Genomic DNA, 23,777 nt, shown 5'->3' with positions numbered 1-23,777 from the left:
GCGCGCATGACGCAGCAAGAAAAGAGTTCCTAGCTACAGGTTTTTTTTATTTATAGTGCCTGTGATTGCGCAATCGACCCCATTCAAATCGTCATCACGTAAAGGCATCCAGGGGAAGACGTAAGCAGTGTCCGTATACTCATAGGAATAACATTGGCCTTAAAACTGACTCCAGAACAGGGGCCAACATTTCTGAAATCTGACTCCATGTCAGGGAAATTGCTGTAGAATGACTTCTGTTCCACTTAGAGACAAAATTTCAACTCCTATAGAAACTATAGACTGTTTTCTATCCAATAATAATAATAATAATATGCATATTGTACGATCAAGAATTTTGTAGGAAGCCGTTTCAAAAATTACACGATTACCATAAATAGTGACAACAGCACCCCCTAGCCTTAAGAAGTTAAACAATTTAGAGGCAATGCTACCAAATACTAATTGAGTGTATTCAAACTTCTGACCCACTGGGAATGTGATGAAAGAAATAAAAGCTGAAATAAATCATTCTCTCTACAATTTTTACTGGGATTAAATGTCAGGAATTGTGAAAAACTGAGTTTAAATGTATTTGGCTAAGGTGTATGTAAACTTCTGACTTCAACTGTAGTTCCTGAGTTCTTTAAATTGTCTGTAATTAAACCATGTTTAAAGAAACCAAACCTCAATCGCCTTTCCAACATACTATAGAATAATGTAGCCCAGTAGATAACATTATTTAAAAATTCAAACAGTATCTCTGAAACCTTGTCAAGATATTAAATGACCTACTGCTGTCCTAAGACCGTGGTCATGTCTCTATTCTCGTTCTTTTAGAAATAAGTTCTCCCTTTTACACTATTGATTATACTATTCTTATTGAGACCAGAAGGCTTAGTTGTTCTGCGAAGACAGGTTCTTAACTGGTTTAAATCATACCTCTATGAGCACTTTTAATTAGTTCAGCTGGGTAACAAGTCATTGGAACGTTCCAAGGTTGAATTTGACATTCGTCACAGTTTTGTGGTATAACCTCTTTTATTTCACTTATACATGCTACCCTGGCCTTGGTTATGTCATCCGTAAGCACAGACATACTCCACTATTAAAAACCTACAACTGCAGCACACATTTTAACCAACTCTAAAAGGCACGAGTACATCACTCCATTTTTATCTGCACTACACTACCAGCCTGTAAAGTATCAGTCCGATTTTTTAAATATTCATGTAATATAATCAGCCCTCATAACACCCACATATCAGCAGTGCATCACTGGCTGATGCTGTTAAAACTTGTTTTTTTCTGTCGGGTTTCCTCTCTTTGCGTCACTCAAAACCAATGGATTTCTATTTCAGAACCATGTGTCATACCCTAGAGAGAATCCCTCTCACTCAAACGCTTTCATCATAAACATCCCACCATCTTTCCTCAAGATTCCAAAAAGGTCAGAGCAATTTCACTTCGCCCCCACATTACTCATGTCTGGGCTAGTCCTGCCAACTGTTGTGCAAGCAAGATAATGTACACGTAATAACTTCTCTGTATTCCATTGTGGAATACTGGGGATTGAGAAAGAAAACGATGGCTGTAGTTAATGTGCCACAGGTATCGCTATGCTTGCAACCAGATCAGATGATGAAAAGATTACAACCAAAATATGCCATCATTTCCAGTCTAGTATGATGGAAAAACACCTTTGGCTGAAGTTTGTCATGCAAAATTGATTGCTTGAAATTACTTCCACAAGTAGATGTAACCAAACATATCGTTAGACGCTAACTGAACTGTAAGTAGTTGTTTCCCATTGTTTTCTCTCTAGTTTTAAATTGTCACACCTCAAGAAAAAGATGTGACCTCTACCATTCTACAGTATATTGAAATCCCATTCCCCTTACATATGTTGTTTTTTTAATTATTGGAATTGTTAGAGACATGTCAAAATGTGCTGAATTCAAGGATTGTACATGGGAATGTCTAATTTTTTCCACTCCTGAGTAGATTGGTGACAATCACTCTATCTCTGTTGACTAAGACGATTGACTTTGAGTTGTGTGTTGTGTAGAAAGTTGCTAGTTCGATCCCCATTCAGGGCAGAAAATAATGCCTTCTGTTACAGTGGGACCAGTTTTAGAATCCCTGGCCAACTGTCAGCTAAGAACTTTTTAACTTCTGTGGGGGATGAATCAGAATTAGTTGGGTAACATAGATAAATAATATGTTTTATTTACAGAATATGCTTATGTGAGAGACTTGTCATTAGAATGTCTCCCTTTCGACTATACTGTTGGTAGTTGCACTTTTCCCTTTTCAGCTAGGGAAAAGTCACTTGGGGCCCAGAGAGGGGAGAGGTCAGGCTTGTCTTCATATGTGAATGTATCTGTTAAACCATCTGGTGCTATGCAGAATATCAGAAGGGGAGGAGGACAGAATGGAACATTGTCTTCATATGTGAATGTATCTGTGAAACCATGTGAAGGGATGATTAAGGGGGAACCAATTATCTCTTGGCTCCACAATGTCTGTGCGCAAGTCACTCCTCTCAGTGAGCTTGCCCAGGAGTGGGGAGAAGAGGGGTTTTTACTTGAGATAGGAGAAGATAGAGTTGACAATTGAGTAATGCCTTGGATGAGGTAATGTTTTGGTACTATGAAGTACCAGGAACGAGATTAGAACCTCGTCTTAGAAACCAAACTGAACGATAATCTATAGCTAATGCTATCTGGCTATGGGATACTCCTATCTCAAGTAAAAGTATTTCTTTGTGAACTGTTCCTAAGATCTGTGGTTTGTCATGTCGACTAGGGGGGTGTATCTTGGCTATAAAAGATCTTGGTATTATTTTGTAGGCACTCTCAGAATTCATTATAGACAGTGAATTGATCTGAGAGTCAAAGGGCGATTTTGAAGCTCATATAATTAAAGATGACATTTAAGTATAACTCTGACTGGTGTGTGGTTTATAACTCTCCTCATTTGGTAATACAGGAAATTGCCACGACACTTCTCACTCTGTTCCTAATGTGCACCAATACAGAAATGAAGGCTATTCAATGTGAGAAATTTCCAAGAAACTGAAGATCTTGTACAACGCTGTGTACTACTCCCTTCACAGAACAGCGCAAACTGGCTTTAACCAGAGTAGAAAGAGGAGTGGGAGGCCCCGGTGCACAACTGAGCAAGAGGACAAGTACATTAGAGTGTCTAGTTTGAGAAACAGACGCCTCACAATTCCTCAACTGGCAGCTTCATTAAATAGTACCCGCAAAACACCAGTCTCAACGTCAACCGTGAAGAGACGACTCCGGGATGCTGGCCAATAAAAATAAAATATTAAGATGGGCAAAAGAACACAGACACTGGACAGAGGAACTCTGCCTAGAAGGCCAGCATCCCGGAGTCGCCTCTTCACTGTTGACTACTGACTGAAAGCGCTGCGTTAATCGAATCCGGTATCAGGATAAATAAAAAGCAAGGTCTGCTAACTTTCTTTCATTATTTTTAATTAACTTAAGCAATAAATGGCAAATGCAATCTTCGTATATACGGGTCCTCTGTGTCACCACGCAGTGCAAAAACAGGAACTCTGGAATTTGCACAAACAACAGTTATTATACTGTGATAGAAATAGTTCCAACCCGTCCGTTGGCCTATCACAGTAGAGGCTGAGCGTGGTTTAAACTTGCTCAGTCTATCGCTGGCACTCAGGCTGGTCCCAGCCTCTTGGTGCTCTCTGATGTCCGCATCTGGTCGTTGGGTAGATTAGATCTGTCTTGTGCCACACCCCAGATGCTACACTCAAACAGTTCCTTTTATGGTATTGTCCAGTGTTCTTCCATTTCTACTAAGCTTGGAGATGTGCACCCCTCCCCTCCCCAGATTAACCACAGCTTTTGCAGCAAGTCACTCTATGTTGCTCAATCTTTACACACACACACACACACACACACACACACACACACACACACACACACAAACAAGGCAGATATAGCAAACCATATTCAATCACAAACGATATGGTGGCGGGCTATAGTGCATAAACTCAGATCCTCACAATTCCCCCTTTTTACACCCTCATGGGGTGTAACCAACTCATGTATCCATATACTGGGTTGCCGTTGAACCCAGGAACTTGAAACCTTCAACCTAGGAGGATAGTTATTTTCATGAAATGCATAATTTTTAGGCAAAACAAGATAAAAACATCGGTGGAGTTTTAGATTCCCCCTTTTGACACCCCCAAGGGTGTCATCAAAACAATATGATTACACACAGAGTATATATGTTAGAAAATTAAACCCTCTGGTCCCTCCCGCTATACATCTTGTACCAGGTGGGCTCCTTGCCACCCGGGAACTTCACACCTTCACAACAGGGAGGACAATTGATCTGGATAAAAAGTATATTGTTTCCACTCGTTATTTATTAGTAAGAATTTTTTATTTTTATTTTTTATTCTACAACCTTACCCACAGCAAACCAAGGGTCATCCTCAGTCAGACCCATCTTTCTCCTGAAGTTTGACTCAGTATCAGCATCTTCCTCCGGAACATCAAGCAAAGGCATCATTCCAGAAGCCTTTGCTACATCTGTAACAGATTTCTTCAAACAAGGTATGATGCAAGCAGCACAACACATTAGCATAAGGAATACAACTACTAGGGTCAGAAATCCAGTAACCATTAATGCAGTGTACTTACCAAACCAACCACCCAGCCAGGGGTACAGTCCACCCTCCGCCACACCTGCAAACTCCTTTATTTCCACCGATAACTTGTCCAAGCCACTCAGTGGTTTGGAAATACTCCCATCAGGACTGGTATTGTTAGGAATAAACGTACAACATTGTTCTACAAACATCTTACAAACACCACCCTGGTTGGCAAGAATCATATCAAGGGCTAATCGATTTTGTCTACTCGTTCGGGAGGTAGCCTTTAACGGTTCAGACATCCCTGTAAGGGCGGTGTGGGAATAATTAACGAACCGTTGTTGGTTGTAGTAGATGTAGTTAATCCAGGACGTCTGTTTAGCATCTACAATAGCTGGGCAAATAATGGGCAACAAATGCCACAGCCCATCATTCTTGTTTAATGCCTGGAATTCGTGGGTGACCCCTATTGGGACCCCCAACAGATTGGTGTGGATATTATCTGTACCCTCAGACCAAGGAGCTTCACGTTTCTGCAGCCTCCTGGATCGGTCCCGAGCCTCTGAATCATGAGCAGTTCCCAGGAGTTGGTCAGCTGTAACTTCAATAATAGTTAATGGCGTAATTAGGCTGGCCAACGCACAGGTGCCTTGCCAGTCTCCCTTTAACATGGGGATCAATCGCCTGGCAGGTTCACACATCCACCATACATCAGCAACACCTTTAGTTTGGTTCAACCCTTCTACTGGCCACGTGTCATTAATGGTAACATTGGTCATGCAGTCAGCAACGGGGAGCCTCCCATAATTTATGCCCCTACCCGTACCCGTGATACAGCTGTAATTTCCCCCATATGCCTTAACATTTTTTACATTTTTTTACATTTTAGTCATTTAGCAGACGCTCTTATCCAGAGCGACTTACAGTAGAGTGCATACATTTTTATTACATTTTTACATACTGAGACAAGGATATCCCTACCGGCCAAACCCTCCCTAACCCGGACGACGCTATGCCAATTGTGCGTCGCCGAACGGACCTCCCGGTTGCGGCCGGCTGCGACAGAGCCTGGGCGCGAACCCAGCCCAGCCTGGGCGCGAACCCAGAGACTCTGGTGGCGCAGCTAGCACTGCGATGCAGTGCCCTAGACCACTGCGCCACCCGGGAAGACCACCTTAACCCCCCACGGTGCCTTCTGAGGGGGGACTTCTGGGAACACAAGACCCAGAGCTTTACATAGGGTCGAGTTTGGCTAGTTATGATAGAAACCTTCCAGTATGCACATCCAGCCCTCCCCACCGCTTAGGGCAAAAGGGTGTGTAGCCAAAATGGGTCTAGCATGCACACAAACAACACAGTCCTTCATATTAAGTGTTTTGGCAGTGTATCTCATATAGGCTAACCACATGTTCTCCCTTCCCTCATAACCAGTTTCCGTTCCTAGTTGGTCACTGTCTGATATGTCCCTTACATTTACTACCTGTACTGGATTGAAGAGCTTGGGTGGTGAGGTGGGACTCGGGTTTGGAGTGGTGGAGGAGTGTGTCTGGGTCTGGCTCATCTGGGACCTCTGTGGTTTTGGCAGTACCTTAATAGAAAACACGCCATCGTGTCAGCCCCAGACCTTTCCTGTCCGAGGGTATATGTTCCTGTATCAGAGAGCTGGATGGTTTTAATGGTTAGTAGGATTTCATCACCTTTACAAACGTTCCTTCCGGGAGATTTCCAAATCATTGAGAATCTCTCCATCTTAGTGGGATCCCAAATACTATATGGGTAACCTCTCCTCCACTCCCAAAACTCCCCCACATTAGTTATCATGTAGTCCCAATAGGGACACCACTCTCCATTGCACAGATAAGTCGGTCGTTGTCTTGCATAGGACACCAATGTATTGCCGCTCCCTGGTGTGAGTATTGGGCAGATATCCCCTATCCTTTTTGCTCCATTTCTCCATGCCCATATCTTACAAGGTTCTAAAGTTAGCACCTGAGATTCCCCTTCCTCTAGAGTGATAACTATGCTCCCTGCAGAGTGGGTTACTAGCCCTGACAGTATGGAGATCAACAGGAAGCTTGGGCATCCCATATCCTATGGTTGTACTTCGGCTAGGGCTTCACCTACTTGATCTAATGTTCTTCCTGGGGCTGAATCCCTGGCACAGTGAGTTCGGTGGTACCACGTGTCTTTATGCTCAGTGCTTACCCTCAGGGAGTGGCTCGCTACCTCTTTCACCTGGAACGGGCCTTTCCACCTGGGCTCTGTCCACTTCCTCGAATGCACTTTCACTCTCACCCAGTCTCCCACCAGGATGTCTCTGTTCTCGTCTGTGGTTTCAGCTGCAGGAGTGCGGACCTCCACCACCTGTTTGGACAGAGAGGTTAAAGCCTGCATGTAGTCTGTGTATCTGATTTTAGCAATGTCTAGTCTAGGCAAACTCATGTTATCAGCAGGTGGACCTGGCATTCTTCTCCCTGTCAACAATTCATGTGGTGTAAGGTGTGTGTCTGACCCTGGTGAATTTCTCATGGACATTAAAGCCAGAGGTAACGCGTCTACCCATTTTAGCTTAGTTCCTGACATTATTTTGGCCATTTTTCATTTCAGAGTCTGGTTGGCCCTCTCTACGAGGCCCTGAGATTGGGGGTGATATACTGACCCAAACTTGTGGGTGATCCCCAATGCCTGCTCGACCTCATTCAGGTGTTCATTCTTGAAGTGGGACCCATTGTCGGATCGAATCATTCGAGGGACCCTAAATCTTAGAATGAGATCCCTTCTTAGCCACTTGATGACTGCCTTAGCATCCTCTCTTGCAGTTGGAATGGCTTCCACCCACCTGGTGAACCTATCCACCATCACTAACAGGTATCTTTTCCTTTCTACTCGGTTGTCTTGTCCCATGTCTGTGAAGTCAATGCATATGTCCTGAAAAGGTGCATCTGGTATGGGAAAACTCCCAATCACTGCTCCCAGTGAAACCTTGTTGTTATAACCTTGGCAGATTTCACAGCTTTCTGAAACTTCTCTTGTCATGTCTTGCATGTGTGGATGCCACCACACAATTTCCAGGGCCTTTGCCACGCTCGTCCAACCCCCATGTGCTTTGTTGTGTTCCTCCCGTATCATTGATCTGAGCAGCTTAATGGGGGCCACTGTTTTCCCATTGTGGGATCTCCAGATTCCTTGGTGGTCTCTTCTGGCTCCATGTCTTTTCCACACAGTTTGTTCATACACGTCTGCTGCCTCCTGTAACTGTCTCACAGTATCTATGGTTAATTCATCTTGTGTCTCTTCAGTCCGTTGTATCATCTGTTGGGTAGTATAGCCACCTGCTTCCTTGGCCACTTGATCTGCCATGTCATTTCCTTCCCTGATTTTTGTGTTCTCCTTGCTGTGTCCTTTGCATTTCATGATGGCCACACTTGTTGGTAGTTGGATTGATTCAATTAATCTCTGTACTTCTTGTTTGTGTTTTATGGGTTCATTCGAGCTGGTCAGATAGCCCCTCCTCATCCATTGTGGGCCATCAATGTGTGCAATGCCGTGGGCGTATGCAGAGTCTGTGTAGATGTTCACTATTTTTCCTTTGCTCAGTTCCAGTGCTCTCCTTAGTGCTCTGAGTTCGGCCAACTGGACTGAGGCCTCAGATGGGTCCAATTTCTTTGCTTCTACCACCTCGTGTGTTCCTGCCATTCCTCCTTGCTTCACCACTGCATATGATGCTATGTTACCTTCTCCTGGTGTCTGTGACCTGTAACAACAGCCGTTCGTAAACAGGGTCTCTGCTGTTCCTTCCAATGGGACATTCTGTAGGTCCATCCTGACCTTTACTTGTTTTGCTGCCCTGTCCTCACAAATGTGTGGTTCCCCGTTCCCCATCCCATCAGTCATGTTGGTCACCTCTGTCACATAGGTGATGTGTTTGGCCGTGATCATTTTTGTGATGTTTGATTTCCTTTTGCTCGATAGGGTGAACAGTTTAGAGCCAATAAAGGCGGCCACTCCATGATCTGTGTTGATTTCTAGAGGGTGTCTTATTACGATATGGGCAGTTTTACCAATTGCCTTAGACAGGGCAGCAATGTGTCTTGCACAATCCGTTTGGCCACATTCAATGTTGTCCAATTGTGCACTGTAGTAATGTAACACTCTTCTCTCCCCCTTTTGTTTCTGATAAAGGATGGAATGAACATACCCATCCTGTTCAGAAACATCCAACCTAAATGGGATGGTGTAATCAGGCAGGGACAGAGCCTCAGCTTGGGCAAGGGTTTGTTTCAGTGCAATGAAAGCAGCTTCGGCTTCTGTGGTCCAAGTGAGCTTGGCTGTGAGGTTCCTGTTACCTGCCTCTCGGAGAATGGCCCTGAGTGGTTCAACTTTCAAGCAGTATTCTGGTACATGGGTTCTGCTATACCCAGTGAGTCCAAGGAATGACAAGAGATGTTGTACAGTTGTGGGCTTTGGGTGCTCCAGGATAGAAGTCATCTGGGCTGATGACACCGCCTGACCTCTTCCAGAGAGAACTCTTCCCAGGAATTGAACGGTTCTTCTGCAGCATTGAACTTTTTCTCGTTTAACTTTGTATCCTTTATCAGCCACATGTTTGAGCAGGAGCTCGGTTGCCTGAAGACAGGTCTCAGCAGTTGGCGCGGCCAACAACAGGTCATCAACGTATTGGAGAAGGGTGACCCCTTCTAGCAAGGTGAGTTCTTCCAGGTGGTCCTTCAGGATAGAATTGAAAATTCCGGGCGAATCCCGGTACCCCATTGGCAGCCTGGAGTAAGTAAGTAAGACATTGATTTTGGTAGGTGAAAGCAAACAGAGGCTGTGAGTCTTCATGGAGTGGGATGCAGAAGAATGTGTTGGCCAGGTCTATAACGGAGAACCAGTCCTGTGTTGGGGAGATGTTCTGCAGTGCCAGGTAAGGATCGGGGACAGGCCTCACGTCAGGAATGGTAACATAATTTATGGGCCTGAAATCTTGAACCATCCTCCACTTACCCGTACTTCCTTTTTTTAACAGGTAAAATGGGTGTATTCCAAGGTGACGTAGTATGGAACAGCACACTACTATTCTGTAACCCAGCAATAGTAGGTTCAATTCCTCTCACCTTCTCCTCACTCAAAGGGTATTGAGGCCTGTAGACAAGAAGGTGGGCAGGAGTATCAGTCTTGAGCAGGATTTTAATAGGCTCCACATCTACCAGACCCACATCTTCTGGACTGGTGGTCCACAGCTGGTCCGGAATCCTAGAGAGCATGTTATCAGTGTCAGGATGATCAGTCATTTCTCGTCCATGAAACCTGGTTCTTCTGGCAACCTCCGGGATGGATGTGTCCTCTTCATTAATCCTTATCCTCCATACCTGATGATCTCCCATGAAGGCAGTGGATACATGGTTCAAACTGGTGTCAGTCCAGGCTAGGTCTACAGCCACTTTGATTGCGGGACCCAGTGAACGGGCCTCGTAGCCGAAACCAACAAGTAACGTAACGTGTGGTGCTGAATCAGAGTCCAATGTGAACCATTTTTCGACCAGATCCACATCTCCATCATTCATGAGGCAAGACGCAGCCACCAGTTCTTTAAGCACATATATGTGATGGCTGAAAACAATAGGCCACCTGTCAACCATATCCTCATACCATGCCTCATTGTATATATCGTCTTTTTCTCGGGAGTAGTTCATGGTTGACATGTGGGGGCTCTTCGGGGGGATAGTAAGTCTTCAGTGTCTGTATCCATGGTTTCCACTTCTGGAAAATTCGACAGACTCTTAGAGAGTCTGGATCGCAATCCAGGAGTCTGAGCCAATAGATGTACGTCTTGTCCACTGGCTCTTCCATGTCCCCTAGATACAGCATCTGAGCTTGGAGAGTAGGTCCCTTCCCATCAGTCCTATGGAACACTCTGGGTTGTATAGGAATTGATGGGTAACATTTTGGTAATCCCAGTAAACATCCAGTGGGACAGTTAATGGCTTTCTCATAATTGTTCCCGAGACCCTGAGAAAGCTTGCGTCTTATTAGTGAGTGGGTATAATGTTTGAACAGAAGACCAGGTACAACCGGTATCAATTAGCATGCACTGTTCTTTACCTCCAATTAAGCAATTAACAATAGGTTGTTAATTAATAACATCTACTTACTAAAACCACACAACTACTGACCTCAACTACACAACTTCTGACCACAACCACACAACTTCTGACCGCGGCACACAACTACTGACCACAACCACACAACTACTGACCACAGCTACTAACCATAACACAACTAGACCACAACCACAGAACCTCTGACCACACAACTCTTTGTCCCCATGGGCAGTTGTAAACTGTAGTCGGGAGGGGGGTGACACCTCACACCCATTGTAAATCTTAAGGTAGCAGACGAATCCTTTGTCCTCTCAGTGTGGAGGATTGGAATGTTTGTGTGGGCCTATGGAGAATCTACCTCAGAACAGTAACATGCACTAAATGGACTTTGGGACAATATATTTAATTAGCCAAAACGGTGGTAATAACGATAGATGTAATATGAACATTTTTGTCATGTTTGTTATGTTAGGAAAGTTAAAGGACAATGTTATTGTCACGTTCGTCGTTTGGATGAAGAGAGGAGGACCAAGGCGCAGCGTGATATGAATACATCTTCTATTTATTTATGAAGATGAACACTTAACAAACTATACAAAATAACAAAACGAACGTGAAGCTATCATACAAAAGTGCAGACACAGGCAACTAGACATAAACAGTAACCCACGAAATACCCAATGGGATATGGCTGCCAAAATATGGTTCCCAATCAGAGACAACGATAAACAGCTGCCTCTAATTGAGAACCAATCTAGGCAACCATAGACATACAAATACCTAGACTAGAAAACACCCCATAAACATACAAAACCCCTAGACAAGACAAAACACATTCATCCCCCATGTCACACCCTGACCTAACCAAAATAATAAAGAAAACAAAGATAACTAAGGTCAGGGCGTGACAGTTATAATGAAAACATTGTAACTTGAAGAGTTTTCATAATATTTACATGATGTTTGCATACTGTGCGTTGTGTGGGAAATGTCCAGATCAAAAGAGAATGTTTTTGTAAAAGTGAACTGTTAAATTTTGTTGTCTAATGAGATCAAAGTATATTGTGATACCTTGCCTCGTAACTAGATACACCCCAGAGAACAGAAACGGCCCTTTCTGACCCGAAGGTATAAAACGTGTGAGTTAAGAATTTACAATTCAGACTAGATGACCACGCGCTGCAGGCAAGGTCTACAATTAGTCGCAACCCCAAAACGCAACACAAGGTTGAAGAAGGCAAAGTAACCTCTTAACAATCAATGCTACAGTTAAGTAGCTGTATCTGTATCTTAGAAGGTGAATTCAAGCAGGACCACCCGGTTATTCTCTCCAAGGAATCTTGTGTCTACACTGCTTTCATTCCCACGCTGGAACCATTTACATGGCTGTTTAGCCGTCCTCAGAAGACCCCTCTTACAGAACAAGGGTGAGGAAACAGACCACGAAGAGAAAGGTCACTGACATCGTGTGGACAATCAAAGACTTACACCCGGTGATGAAAGAGGTGCCGCCATTAGAGGAGAAGGCGGAACTCAGTCCACGAAGAGAGAGCCCAATGGAGACCTTCGACAAGTAATTATATCATTATATTCTGACCCATAAGAGCGACAGTTCGGGGCAAGGTGTCAGGCTAAACTAAACAAAGTTTATAAATGTATCCAAGTGTGCTTTTCTCTCTTGCACTCTCTCTTTCTAAATCCCCATTTTGTTAGTGGTGGCTGTTTAACAGTCTGATGGCCTTGAGATAGAAGCTGTTTTTCAGTCTCTCGGTCCCTGCTTTGATGCACATGTACTGACCTCGCCTTCTGGATGATAGTGGTGAACAGGCAGTGGCTCGGGTGGTTGTTGTCCTTGATGATCTTTATGGCCTTTCTGTGACATCGGGTGGTGTAGGTGTCCTGGAGGGCAGGTAGTTTCCCCCCGGTGATGCGTTGTGCAGACCTCACTACCCTCTGGAGAGCCTTACGGTTGTGGGCGGTGCAGTTGCCGTACCAGGCGGTGATACAGCCCGACAGGATGCTCTCGATTGTGCATCTGTAGAAGTTTGTGAGTGCTTTTGGTGACAAACTGAATTTCTTCAGCCTCCTGAGGTTGAAGAGGCGCTGCTGCGCCTTCTTCACAACGCTGTCTGTGTGGGTGGACCAATTCAGTTTGTCCGTGATGTGTACACCGAGGAACTTAAAACTTTCCACCTTCTCCACTACTGTCCCGTCGATGTGGATAGGGGGGTGCTCCCTCTGCTGTTTCCTGAAGTCCACAATCATCTCCTTTGTTTTGTTGACGTTGAGTGTGAGGTTATTTTCCTGACACCACACTCCGAGGGCCCTCATCTCCTCCCTGTAGGCCGTCTCGTCGTTGTTGGTAATCAAGCCTACCACTGTAGTGTCGTCCGCAAACTTGATGATTGAGTTGGAGGCGTGCATGGCCACGCAGTCATGGGTGAACAGGGAGTACAGGAGAGGGCTCAGAACGCACCCTTGTGGGGCCCCAGTGTTGAGGATCAGCGGGGTGGAGATGTTGTTACCTACCCTCACCACTTGGGGCGGCCCGTCAGGAAGTCCAGGACCCAGTTGCACAGGGCGGGGTCGAGACCCAGGGTCTCGAGCTTGATGACGAGTTTGGAGGGTACTATGGTGTTAAATGCTGAGCTGTAGTCGATGAACAGCATTCTCACATAGGTATTCCTCTTGTCCAGATGGGTTAGGGCAGTGTGCAGTGTGGTTGCGATTGTGTCGTCTGTGGACCTATTGGGTCGGTAAGCAAATTGGAGTGGGTCTAGGGTGTCAGGTAGGGTGGAGGTGATATGGTCCTTGACTAGTCTCTCAAAGCACTTCATGATGACGGAAGTGAGTGCTACGGGGCGGTAGTAGTTTAGCTCAGTTACCGTAGCTTTCTTGGGAACAGGAACAATGGTGGCCCTCTTGTAGCATGTGGGAACAGCAGACTGGGATAAGGATTGATTGAATATGTCCTTAAACACACCAGCCAGCTGGTCTGCGCATGCTCTGAGGATGCGGCTGGGAATGCCGTCTGGGCCTGCAGCCTTGCGAGGGTTAACACGTTTAAATGTTTTACTCACCTCGGCTGCAGTGAAGGAGAGCCCACAGGTTTTGGTAGCGGGCCGTGTCAGTGGCACTGTATTGTCCTCAAAGCGAGCAAAAAAGTTATTTAGTCTGTCTGGGAGCAAGACATCCTGGTCCGCGACGGGGCTGGTTTTCTTTTTGAGTTAATTTGGGAAATGGAAACTCATTAAAACAAACTTTACCCATGGTGCCCCAGGTTACTGAGTTAATTATTACCTGATTAATTTAATCAGGTAATTATAAACATAGTTCATTATTTGATAAACAGCAGTCGTCACATTAATGATACCAACATTACGACAGTGGGCAAGACTAAATATATGTTGTTCTCTAATTCTGGCAAAATTGTTGATGGACTACCTATTTATTAATTGAATGGTTCTCCAATCGATCGGGTTCCAGTCTATAAATATATGGGCTTTTGAATTGACAAGGATTTAACTTTAAAAAAAGATATACTGATGAGCTACTTAAAAAGCTATGATTTAAAGTGGGCTTCTTTTTTTAGAAATAGGGCTTGCCTCTCCCTGAATAGCAGGAAGCAGATTGTACAGTCAACTTTCCTGCCAGTTCTTGACTATGGTGACACAATTTACCAGAATGCAGTAGCCACTACTATTAAACCTTTGGATGCCGTCTACCATAGCGCCCTTCGCTTTATCACAGGTGACAGTTTTAATACTAGTCACTGCATCCTGTAACAAAAGTTTGGTTAGTCTTCATTAAAGTCCCGTAGATCACGTCACTATTCCCTTTTTGTTTACCAAGCTCTACTACACAAGCTTCCTATTTACCTATCTTCATTGTTGAAGTATAAAAATAGGGTTGGTTAACTCTTGAGGTTCCTCAGGTCCCCACTGAATTAGGTAAATCCGTATTTAGTTTTAATGCGCCTCACTGCTAGAACAATTTGCAGGACTCATTACAATTAGATGTTCTGGTGCCACTCGGGCAGTTAAGGGTGTTAATTGAGGACCTAGTAGCTGTGGACTGTAAATGTTTTTCATAAATGTTGTTGTTTTGTTTTACATTGTATTGTTGTGATCAGGGCACCCTTTGGAATAAGACCATGCTCTCAATGTTGTTGTCCCCTGATTAAATAAAGAATTTAAAAAAACACCAACAAGAAGACCCTGCCCGGCCGCTGAGGTTCAGAGGAATAGGAGGACGTCAAAGGGCGGTTCATGTAGTGGAGGTGAAACAATAGATTGTTGGCTAGAGTACATCAGTGATATCACCTTCCCTGAGATCTTAAGCCAACTGTCGTTCATGGCATTGAGTTGCAGTGTTATTGCAGAAAGTTGTTAGTCTAGCTTTCTCTATAAGACTAATAGTCACAAGGTGCTGCTTACATTCTTAACTGTCCATATATCAATGATTGATGAGAATTAAGAGATGGCGTTGTCTGTAGCGACCTAATGTGCAGTACACCAGAGGGGAACACCCATGCTGGAGTAGAGACACAGGCAGACATTATAGATACAGGCAGACATACACGCCCACCAGCGTGTCTTCACCCACGCAACCCTATTATAGCCAGCCACACTGGGCTATTTTTAAGAACAAGGCTCTTCTTTTGCCTTTCATGTTAATTGTTTAACACTGGGAAAGGTATGATAGTCAGATGTCAGCCAACTGTCACTTCCTTTGGACAACTGTGGCTAAGTTAACAGTGTTTTTCCATCACTCTACGATCATTAATAACAATCACCTCTGACGTTGTCCACTTCAACTGGTCCTTAGGATGTAGTTAAGATTCACGTTTGGAATGGCAAGTGCTGTTTGTATTTCCATTGTACAAGTGATGTCATTAGTTCAAATTCCCTTTTAACATACAGAGTTATTATTAAAGTGAAATATACAGATAGATACATGTATTTACTGTATGTTTTTCTTTACTACTATGATCCAGATAAAGATGACACCCAGCCAGCTGGCCCAGGCAAAACTCAATATGCAACCAATTTAGCAAAACTCTAGTCTAGAATATAACTGGCTTACAGAAAAAGATATACAAAATTAAACATGTTTTTAGATAACTTTAGATAACACATAAAAAATGCAACCCATTTTAGTTTGACAATCCTGTGATAAGGATATGGATTTCATAGTATATGGGTCACCTTTGTCTATAAATGGTTTTCATACAGGTCCAAAAATCACATTCACATGAACCATTTCGCTACACATGAAATGTTTTTCAAATGAAAAGGGGTTGTGTGGGACTCAGTAGTAGTGCTGTAGTCCCATAAGCACACATTGTTATTCTCCTTAAAGTCTAAATGGTCCTTTTTTGCATTCAGAATGGAATCACCCTGGCCAGCAGCATCCCACCCTGCATCCCACGGCTGGCTTGCTTCTGAAGCTAAGCAGGGTTGGTCCTGGTCAGTTCCTGGATGGGAGACCAGATGCTGTTGGAGGGCCAGAAGGAGGCACCCTTTCCTCTGGTCTAAAAAAAAATATCCCAAAGCCCCGGGTCAGTGATTGGGATATGGTGCTGTATTTTGGATGGGATGTGGTCTCTGTGGTCACTAAAGATCCCATGTCACTTATTGTAAGAGTAGGGGTGTTAACCCTGGTGTCCTGGCTAAATTCCCAATCTGGCCCTCATGCTGCTGAATCATCCCCAGCTTACAAGTGGCTCTCTCCTCTCACCTGTAACTATTCCCCAGGTTGTTGCTGTAAATGACAATGTGTTCTCAGTCAATTTACCAGGTTAAATAAAAGACCCTACAGCAAACTAAACAGAACAACATTTGAATCACACCAATACAAAAGCTGGAAAACATCAGTGACATAAAATGTTAATACTAAATCAAATAGCATAAACCAGGATGACACCTTTGGCTATTGCGTCACACAAACCGGTTCTAGGTAGCTGTTTAAACAGATATCTTTCTCCCACACAACCACACACTCTCTCCTTATAACCACAAACTGAAGATTTTCATTGACACAACATGTAGGCTACATTCACACCCACATAAAACCTCCATGTAAACACTTTCTCTTGCCAAGGGTACTGTGATCAGTAGGTGGAGGAAATCAGTTATTTGTTTGTGTCTCAGGAGCTGTCATCGAACAAAACATGAAATATATTGAGTTGCCATGTGTGTACATTTCCCTTACGAAACAGTCCAACGATTTACTTCTGTTTTCTATACCCAATTACCATAGTAGACCACTATCCTTTTTGCTCCTAGTATTCAATGCCACTGATCAGAAATATTGATAAAATGTTGCACAGTGCAATAACATACAATTTGGTTAAACCCAGTAGCCTTTTCCCCATGGTCAAATACAATCCCAGTTGGTTTTGGGTACTGTAAAAACCTACCACCACAACCTGGACTCAGGGGTAGACATAACATAGTAAACATAAATCCGGGACACTCCAATTAGTATATGTTACGTTTGGTAAGGTATGCATTCATTTGTGGATGTCCATCATCCATTTCATATGATATGTTACGAATTACATTTCATACATTATGTTATGAACTTGCAAAGCATATGATGTTACGAATTATTTTGTCTACATTGAACTGCCTTAATTTGCGCATGATAAAATACTACCTTTACACCCACAGCTCTGTCGATTAATTTGAGAGTGGTAATTTATAGCAGCATGAGGGATAGTCTGTTAATGCAAGACTTGGGGGATTTTCCCGGGGCACATGTGCAGGGAAAGGCACTGACAGCCGAGTCGCGTAGGCGGTAGAAGAACTATAAATTCGGATGTATTTCATGAAGAAGATAAAACGTTACTTTAGACTTCGTAGTGGTGGTTTGAAATGGATAAGTGTGCAAGAAACAGCGAGATTCCTCACGATACGGTGATTTCAATTGCGCAGCAAGAGTCTGTTGTTCTTTTGCTCAAACACTGTCAAGAAATGAAGCGACAGGAGAGTCGCTTGCGTCTTGTCACGTTATTCTTGGTTCTGGGCTGTGCGGCTGTATTTGTCTTTACGCAGCGTGTGAATAGAGACTGCAATGAGAAGGTAAGCAATGCGACATCCATATGTTTTTACCGGGGCACAGAACTGCCGGAGAGCTTTAGCATTGGATTTTAATGGAACTTTAACTTTCATTACTGTGGGTGACCATTAATAATTAACTTGTGTTTGTAGGATTCATTCAAACCAGCTGAATACTCACGACAGCAAGCTATAGGTATGCAACTATTTCGTATGATATGGCTTCCATAGTACATTCCTTTGATTTTATGATTTAAGCCTCGAGAGGCGCTTCTATCAGCAGCGTAAAGCAAGCATGCGCTGATTGTTTTTTTCTTTTTCCTACCAGATCGTCAAGAACAGAACCTGAAGCCAAACGCTCACCTGACAAGTATGTCTTAGTAAAGCGTGTTTTTATTATATATATATATATATATATATATATATATATATATGCCTGCATGTGAATGGACCGGATGTGTGGGTTTGCAACTTTGTAAAAAAAAAAAAGTTTGCTGATTTATACCAATTATTTTTGTTATACAATTGTATTATCTAATGTAGCCTAGATGTGCCTTAATGATTCTATTTTAGGAACCACATTCTTTTTGGATATCACTGAGAAATCCCTAGTGTATGGGTATGGTGTTATTCACATGCCTAATCAAACTTCCTGTTTAGTTTGCAAATAGGCTATAGTGTGCACATTGAGCTGTGCTAATATTGTGCAAGGGCAGCAGTCAGGAATGTTGGCTTTTTGTGTGTTGAATATCAAGTGGATATATTTCCAGAATCACAATCGTTTATATATTTCCTCTGATCCTCTCCATCTTCTACTACCTCCAGCATCATCAAGGTGCAACTCCGTGCCTGAAGTTTACATCCAATGGGAACACCAGAAAACTGGCTTGGTACACATGCAACATTTCACCTATGATGAGAAGAAGCATGCTCTGGTTGTCCCTCAGGGAGGCCGATACTTTGTCTACGTAGGGGTCAACTTTCGAATGCCGGATAAAGACAAGGTATCTGGCGAGATCCATTTTCTTAGCCTGAAAGTCTGGAAATTCTCAAATAGATACCCAGATGATTGGCCTATCATGGAAGTCAAGGATAGCATACCAGACAATAGGAGAGGAGCGAGGACTGTGTACACGGGACAGGTGGTTGCTCTGGAGGAAGGGGACCTCCTGAGGGTGTCCATTAATGAAGACAATTATGAACTGATTGACTGTTCAGCAGAGACTACCATGTATATTGGTGCTTTTCTCCTCTAGAAAAGGAGAACATGTCTATTCCAAAAATATGCAGTCTGTGTGGATTTATATTATTTATTTCCATGCTTACTTTTAGTAGGACCAGTGCATGTTTCAAGGCACATTTTGTGGATACAATAATATTGCAGGTATTAGTTAAGGCTTTCCTTCTGACAAAGCTGACCTTATTTCAGGATGGCAGGTAGCCTAGTGGTTAGAGCATTGGCCCAGTAACGAAAGGTTGCTAGATCAAATCCCCAAGCTGTCAAGGTAAAAATCTGTCGTTCTGCCCCTGAACAAGGCAGTTAACCCACTGTTCCTAGGCTGCCATTGTAAATAAGAATTTGGTCTTAGCTGACTTGCCTTGTTAAATAAGGTACAATATGAATGTATTCATACATTAATTTCATACTGTTTGCTACACATTTCCTTTCTTGATCAAGATGAATTAAATTGTTGTTCAATAATTGTTGTTAAATTAAATAACTTATTATGATTTTATAGAGTGGGGTCAATTCCTAACTCAAACTTTTGCCTAATTTAACACATGAGTTTTGTGCTACAGCCACTACAGACATATGACGTTTTTATTTTTGTGTCCCTCAAAAACGCAAGTAAATTATTTTCAGAGTTGCATACACATCTCTGTTGTCCATCACCTGTCAATGGATTACTCCCATACAAACCCATTGGCTCAATAAGCAATTTTCTAACACAAAATCTTTGTGTGGCCGTAGCCCTAGGGAAAGGTATTAAACTCCCTTTACTGTATGTTATTCTGTCTGGAAGCACCACTTCATAGGTTTTATGTTATTCTGTCTGGAGGCACCATTTGGTAGATTTTATGTTAAAACTGCTCCTCAAAGGGATAGTTCACCCAAATTACAAAATTGCACATTCGTTTCCTTCCCCTGTAGGAAATCTTCGCTTGTCCATAGACTGCTTACATGTTAAGGACACCAATATGTAGTTTTGTAATTTGGGTGAACTATCCTTTTAAATATGTTACCAAGTAAACACTTTATATTGACCTTTCTGTGAATAAAGTATTTAATTTCTGTAAAAAACATATTTCTACTTTGGGATTCTTCCTTGAATGAAAGAGAAACCTGAGGCAAAGCAGTGAAAGTTGGATAGATGACAATTGAACTATCCCTGTGCGTGGGTTCCTAAGTGTGAATCCTGGCCTGAAAAGGTTGTGTCATCATCCCTGGAAGTTTTCAATTTCTTAGTCAGTGGATGTGGTCACAGTGTGTGTAATGGAAAGATGTTTCTACACTGCAGTTAAATGGATTACTCTTTCCCCTCTGATCTAAAACATAATGAATCACTCCATATGGTTTACCTAACTACTGAGGGGTATATTACAAAGCATGATCAACAAGTTAGCCAGCTAACTTTGATACGCAACCAGAAATAACTAGATTTTCTGGTTAATTAAAACAGCTAAACTTCGGTATGTGTTTATGTGTTAGACTATGCCCATTTCAAGCTTCTCTTTAAAGTTATATCAGAATATTTAAGCAAGTTAGCTGGCAAACTCCTTTATCCTGCTTTGTAGTATCCCCCTCTGGTCTCCCCTTCATGATAAGCTCTAAAACGGGTAATCTGCTATTGCTACATCCATTTTTGGACTTTTAAATGAGTGATATATACCCATTGAGTCTTGTAGAATATAACGGTTGAGTGTTCGAATCTCATCACGGACAACCTTATCATTTTAGCTAATTAGCAACTACTTACTACTTTTTAGTTACTTTGCAACTACTTAACATGTTAGCTAAACCTTTCCCCAACTCTAACCTTAAGTTAACCCTTAACCTATCTCCTAAGCCTAACCTTAACCTAGCTATTAATAGAGAGTTTCCTGAGTTTCTTGATAAAAATACCTGTATGCCTATGGATGCGTAGCTAGCTATGTAGCCCGATCTGTCTATGGACCGTAAACGTTTGATATACATATTAGTTCAGAACCTAGCTATGAACCTCAGCTATCATAGCCAGTTGTATCAACTTCAAAACAGTCTGAATGACATTAATGAAGCCTATGGATTGAGTAGAATGTAATATAACTTTGTGCCAATGATGCAAGTCATATATACACTGAGGTGTGGACTCGAGTCACAAATATGATGACTTGCAACTCAACTTTGACTTTAACCTCAATAACTCGTGACTTAACTTGGACTTGAGCCTTTTGACTCGAACTGACTTGATACCCTCCCCAAGCCCAGATATAAAAAATGATGCCATTAAAAAAAGTGTGAATTCAGATGGAGCCCTTGGAAAGATGATACCCCAAATTATTATTTTCAGATATAAAGACTACGCTGTATCAACAAAAAAAACAGATTGCAACTTGCAAAACATGCGCAAAGAAAATTACAGACGGAGGCGCAACAACTTCCAACTTTGTTCGACATTTGAAGCTGCACAAAGAACGGTAAGTCGCAGCTAATACAGCCGACAGCTATATAATTTATATCTTTGCTAGTGTAGCATGTTGGCTAACGTAACATTAAATCAATGAGCCTCCACACCGTCAGTCAGTGCGGGAACGTCAACATTGCACCCAAGATTGAGCTACAACTGGCTAGGCAGTTGATAGCCCTCAAACTCTCTACCCAGTGTTACCGGACCTCCCTCCTCCTCATTCGCCTCCTGCTGGTCCGCTGGAAGCAAGACCACTACAACCTGCAGCCCCACCACTTGTCTCTCCCAACACCACAGTGATTTATCGTTTGGCACGGAGCCTGGCTGAAGTCCTGAAAGGGTCTGGAGTGACCCCGGCCAGTCCCACTGGAGGGGCGGTCGGGGGGAACACTCCAGAAGGGTAAGAAGATCAACAATCCTTTTCTCAAGGCTCCTCCACTCAGCTCCAGTGAGGAAAGTGAGGACAGAGGGGCACTCCAGCTGACTCCCAGGCTGAAGGACCGTCTACGGACCAGGACGGAGAGGCGTGTCTCTACCCCCTCCCCATACGACCCAGCATCAGACATGTATCGACAATACCCTCTGATAGCCTGTCCCAACCCTCAGCCTCGACCTGATGATGCTAATGCTGCTGCCGCCGCAGCATGGAACCCCTTTGTGTATGTCCAGAGGACGTGGAGACATGATGAAATCAAAGACATTGTAGAAGACTTACCAGACCCAAGTAAGGACGCTGTAAAATATTCAGCAGAGATGAGGGTATTGGTGGGTCAGTACAAACCATCTGCTGCTGAGATAGCCCATATCTGTAAAACAAAACTGGGACTCAGGTGGGCGGATGTACAGGGACAGTTTGATTGCAACTACCTATGGGCTAAGAATGGTGCGTATCAGGACCAGATAACGGCGCTGCTGGCCAGGATTGTGGAGATGTATCCAACTAAGATCGACTGGACTGCAATTAGAGAATGCACTATGAAGAAAGAGGAGGGCCTGGAGACTTTCAGAAAGAAACTTGAGACCTGTTTCAGGCTACACAGTGGTATCAGACCAAACGAACATGCATATGGGGATCTGCTGAAAGACGCCCTGGTGAGGGGTCTGACACCGAGCCTGGAGAAAGCTGTGAGAACTACCTGCATCAGTTGGGAGACTGAGCCATTAGCAACGGTGGTACAGCACTGCAAGCATGCTGAGAGACAACAAAATACTCAGAAGGAAGAAAAAGTGAAGACACAGAAACTACAGGCTGCCCAGAAGATGTTTTACCAGGGAGCAGCCCCAGCAGGGACAGGACAAGGGGGTGGCGTGCGCAAGTGATACAATTGTAGGAAGCCGGGTCATTTTGCTGCTGACTGCTCCGAGCCAACGAATCCACAGAGGAACACAGACAGGGATGGACCGAGAAGGGGGGGGGGGGGGGGGCGAAAGGGAGGGGGCAAGAAGAGGAGGAAAAGGAGCACCTGCATGGACAGCCCCATTCCAACAACAGCCGTGGCAGCCACCTCCCAACCAATGGCAGGTCGGGCCACCTCAAGTGGTCGAGCAACAGCAACAGTGGGGTCCACAAGGAGTCCCATCAGGCCGAGGACAACCTGGAGCCTGGCAGACGGGGCCGCCGGCACAGACAACCCTGTATAATCCAGGACAGGGACAGGAGGAGGAGTCGTGACGTGATGAGGAGAAAGGGACAGTTGTGCTAAAATCCTCAGAGCAACAAGAGCATTTGTTTTTAAAGTGTCACACCCTTCCGAGAGTAGAGCCAACCGTGGATGCTTGCGTCAATGGTGAGTCACAAATTTTTCTTGTTGATACTGGGGCTGCTATGTCTGTCATTAACTTCTCTGCGCTACGGATCCCTTTTACGGGATCCCTTTCCTAAACAACCGCTAGAATTGCAGGGCGCCAACTGCACAAATATTACTCAAAATATTTATAATTATGCAATCACAAGTGAAATATACAAAAACATAGTTTAGCTTGTTGTTAATCCACCTATCGTGTCAGATTTTGAAAATATATTTTACAGCGAAAGAAATCCAAGCTTTTGTGAGTGTAGCTTTCAATGCTACAACAGCTAGCCCCAAATTAGCATGGTCACGAAAGTCAGAAAAGCAATAAAATTAATCGCTTACCTTAGATAATCTTCGGATGTTTGCACTCACGAGACTCCCAGTTACACAATAAATGTTATTTTTGTTCGATAAATATTACTTTTATAACAAAAAAAACGCCATTTGGGTTGCGCGTTATGCTGAGAAAACTACAGCCTCGTTCCGGTCCTGAAAGGAAGATGAAAACGTCAGAAAAGCAA

General features: G+C 43.5%; 1 protein-coding gene and 1 pseudogene across 1 annotated transcript; one reads left to right on the top strand and one right to left on the bottom strand.

Moving 5' to 3' along the window:
* Positions 1-6,724: 6,724 nt before the first annotated feature.
* LOC129818280 (uncharacterized) lies at positions 6,725-10,197 on the bottom strand (annotated as a pseudogene).
* A 4,561-nt stretch (positions 10,198-14,758) lies between these two features.
* Positions 14,759-20,099, top strand: LOC129818897 (tumor necrosis factor ligand superfamily member 15). Its single transcript, XM_055875220.1, has 4 exons — positions 14,759-17,819; positions 17,949-17,991; positions 18,124-18,165; positions 18,621-20,099. Exons 1-4 carry the CDS (start codon positions 17,613-17,615, stop codon positions 19,049-19,051), a joined length of 723 nt encoding a protein of 240 aa, XP_055731195.1. The 5' UTR covers positions 14,759-17,612; the 3' UTR covers positions 19,052-20,099.
* The last annotated feature ends 3,678 nt before the right edge of the window (positions 20,100-23,777 follow it).

The sequence above is a fragment of the Salvelinus fontinalis genome, chromosome 21, assembly GCF_029448725.1.
Source record: "Salvelinus fontinalis isolate EN_2023a chromosome 21, ASM2944872v1, whole genome shotgun sequence".
Classification (NCBI taxonomy): domain Eukaryota; kingdom Metazoa; phylum Chordata; class Actinopteri; order Salmoniformes; family Salmonidae; genus Salvelinus; species Salvelinus fontinalis.
The sequence above is the reverse complement of the archived record's forward strand: the minus strand, read 5'-3'. Positions and strand labels throughout refer to the sequence as shown.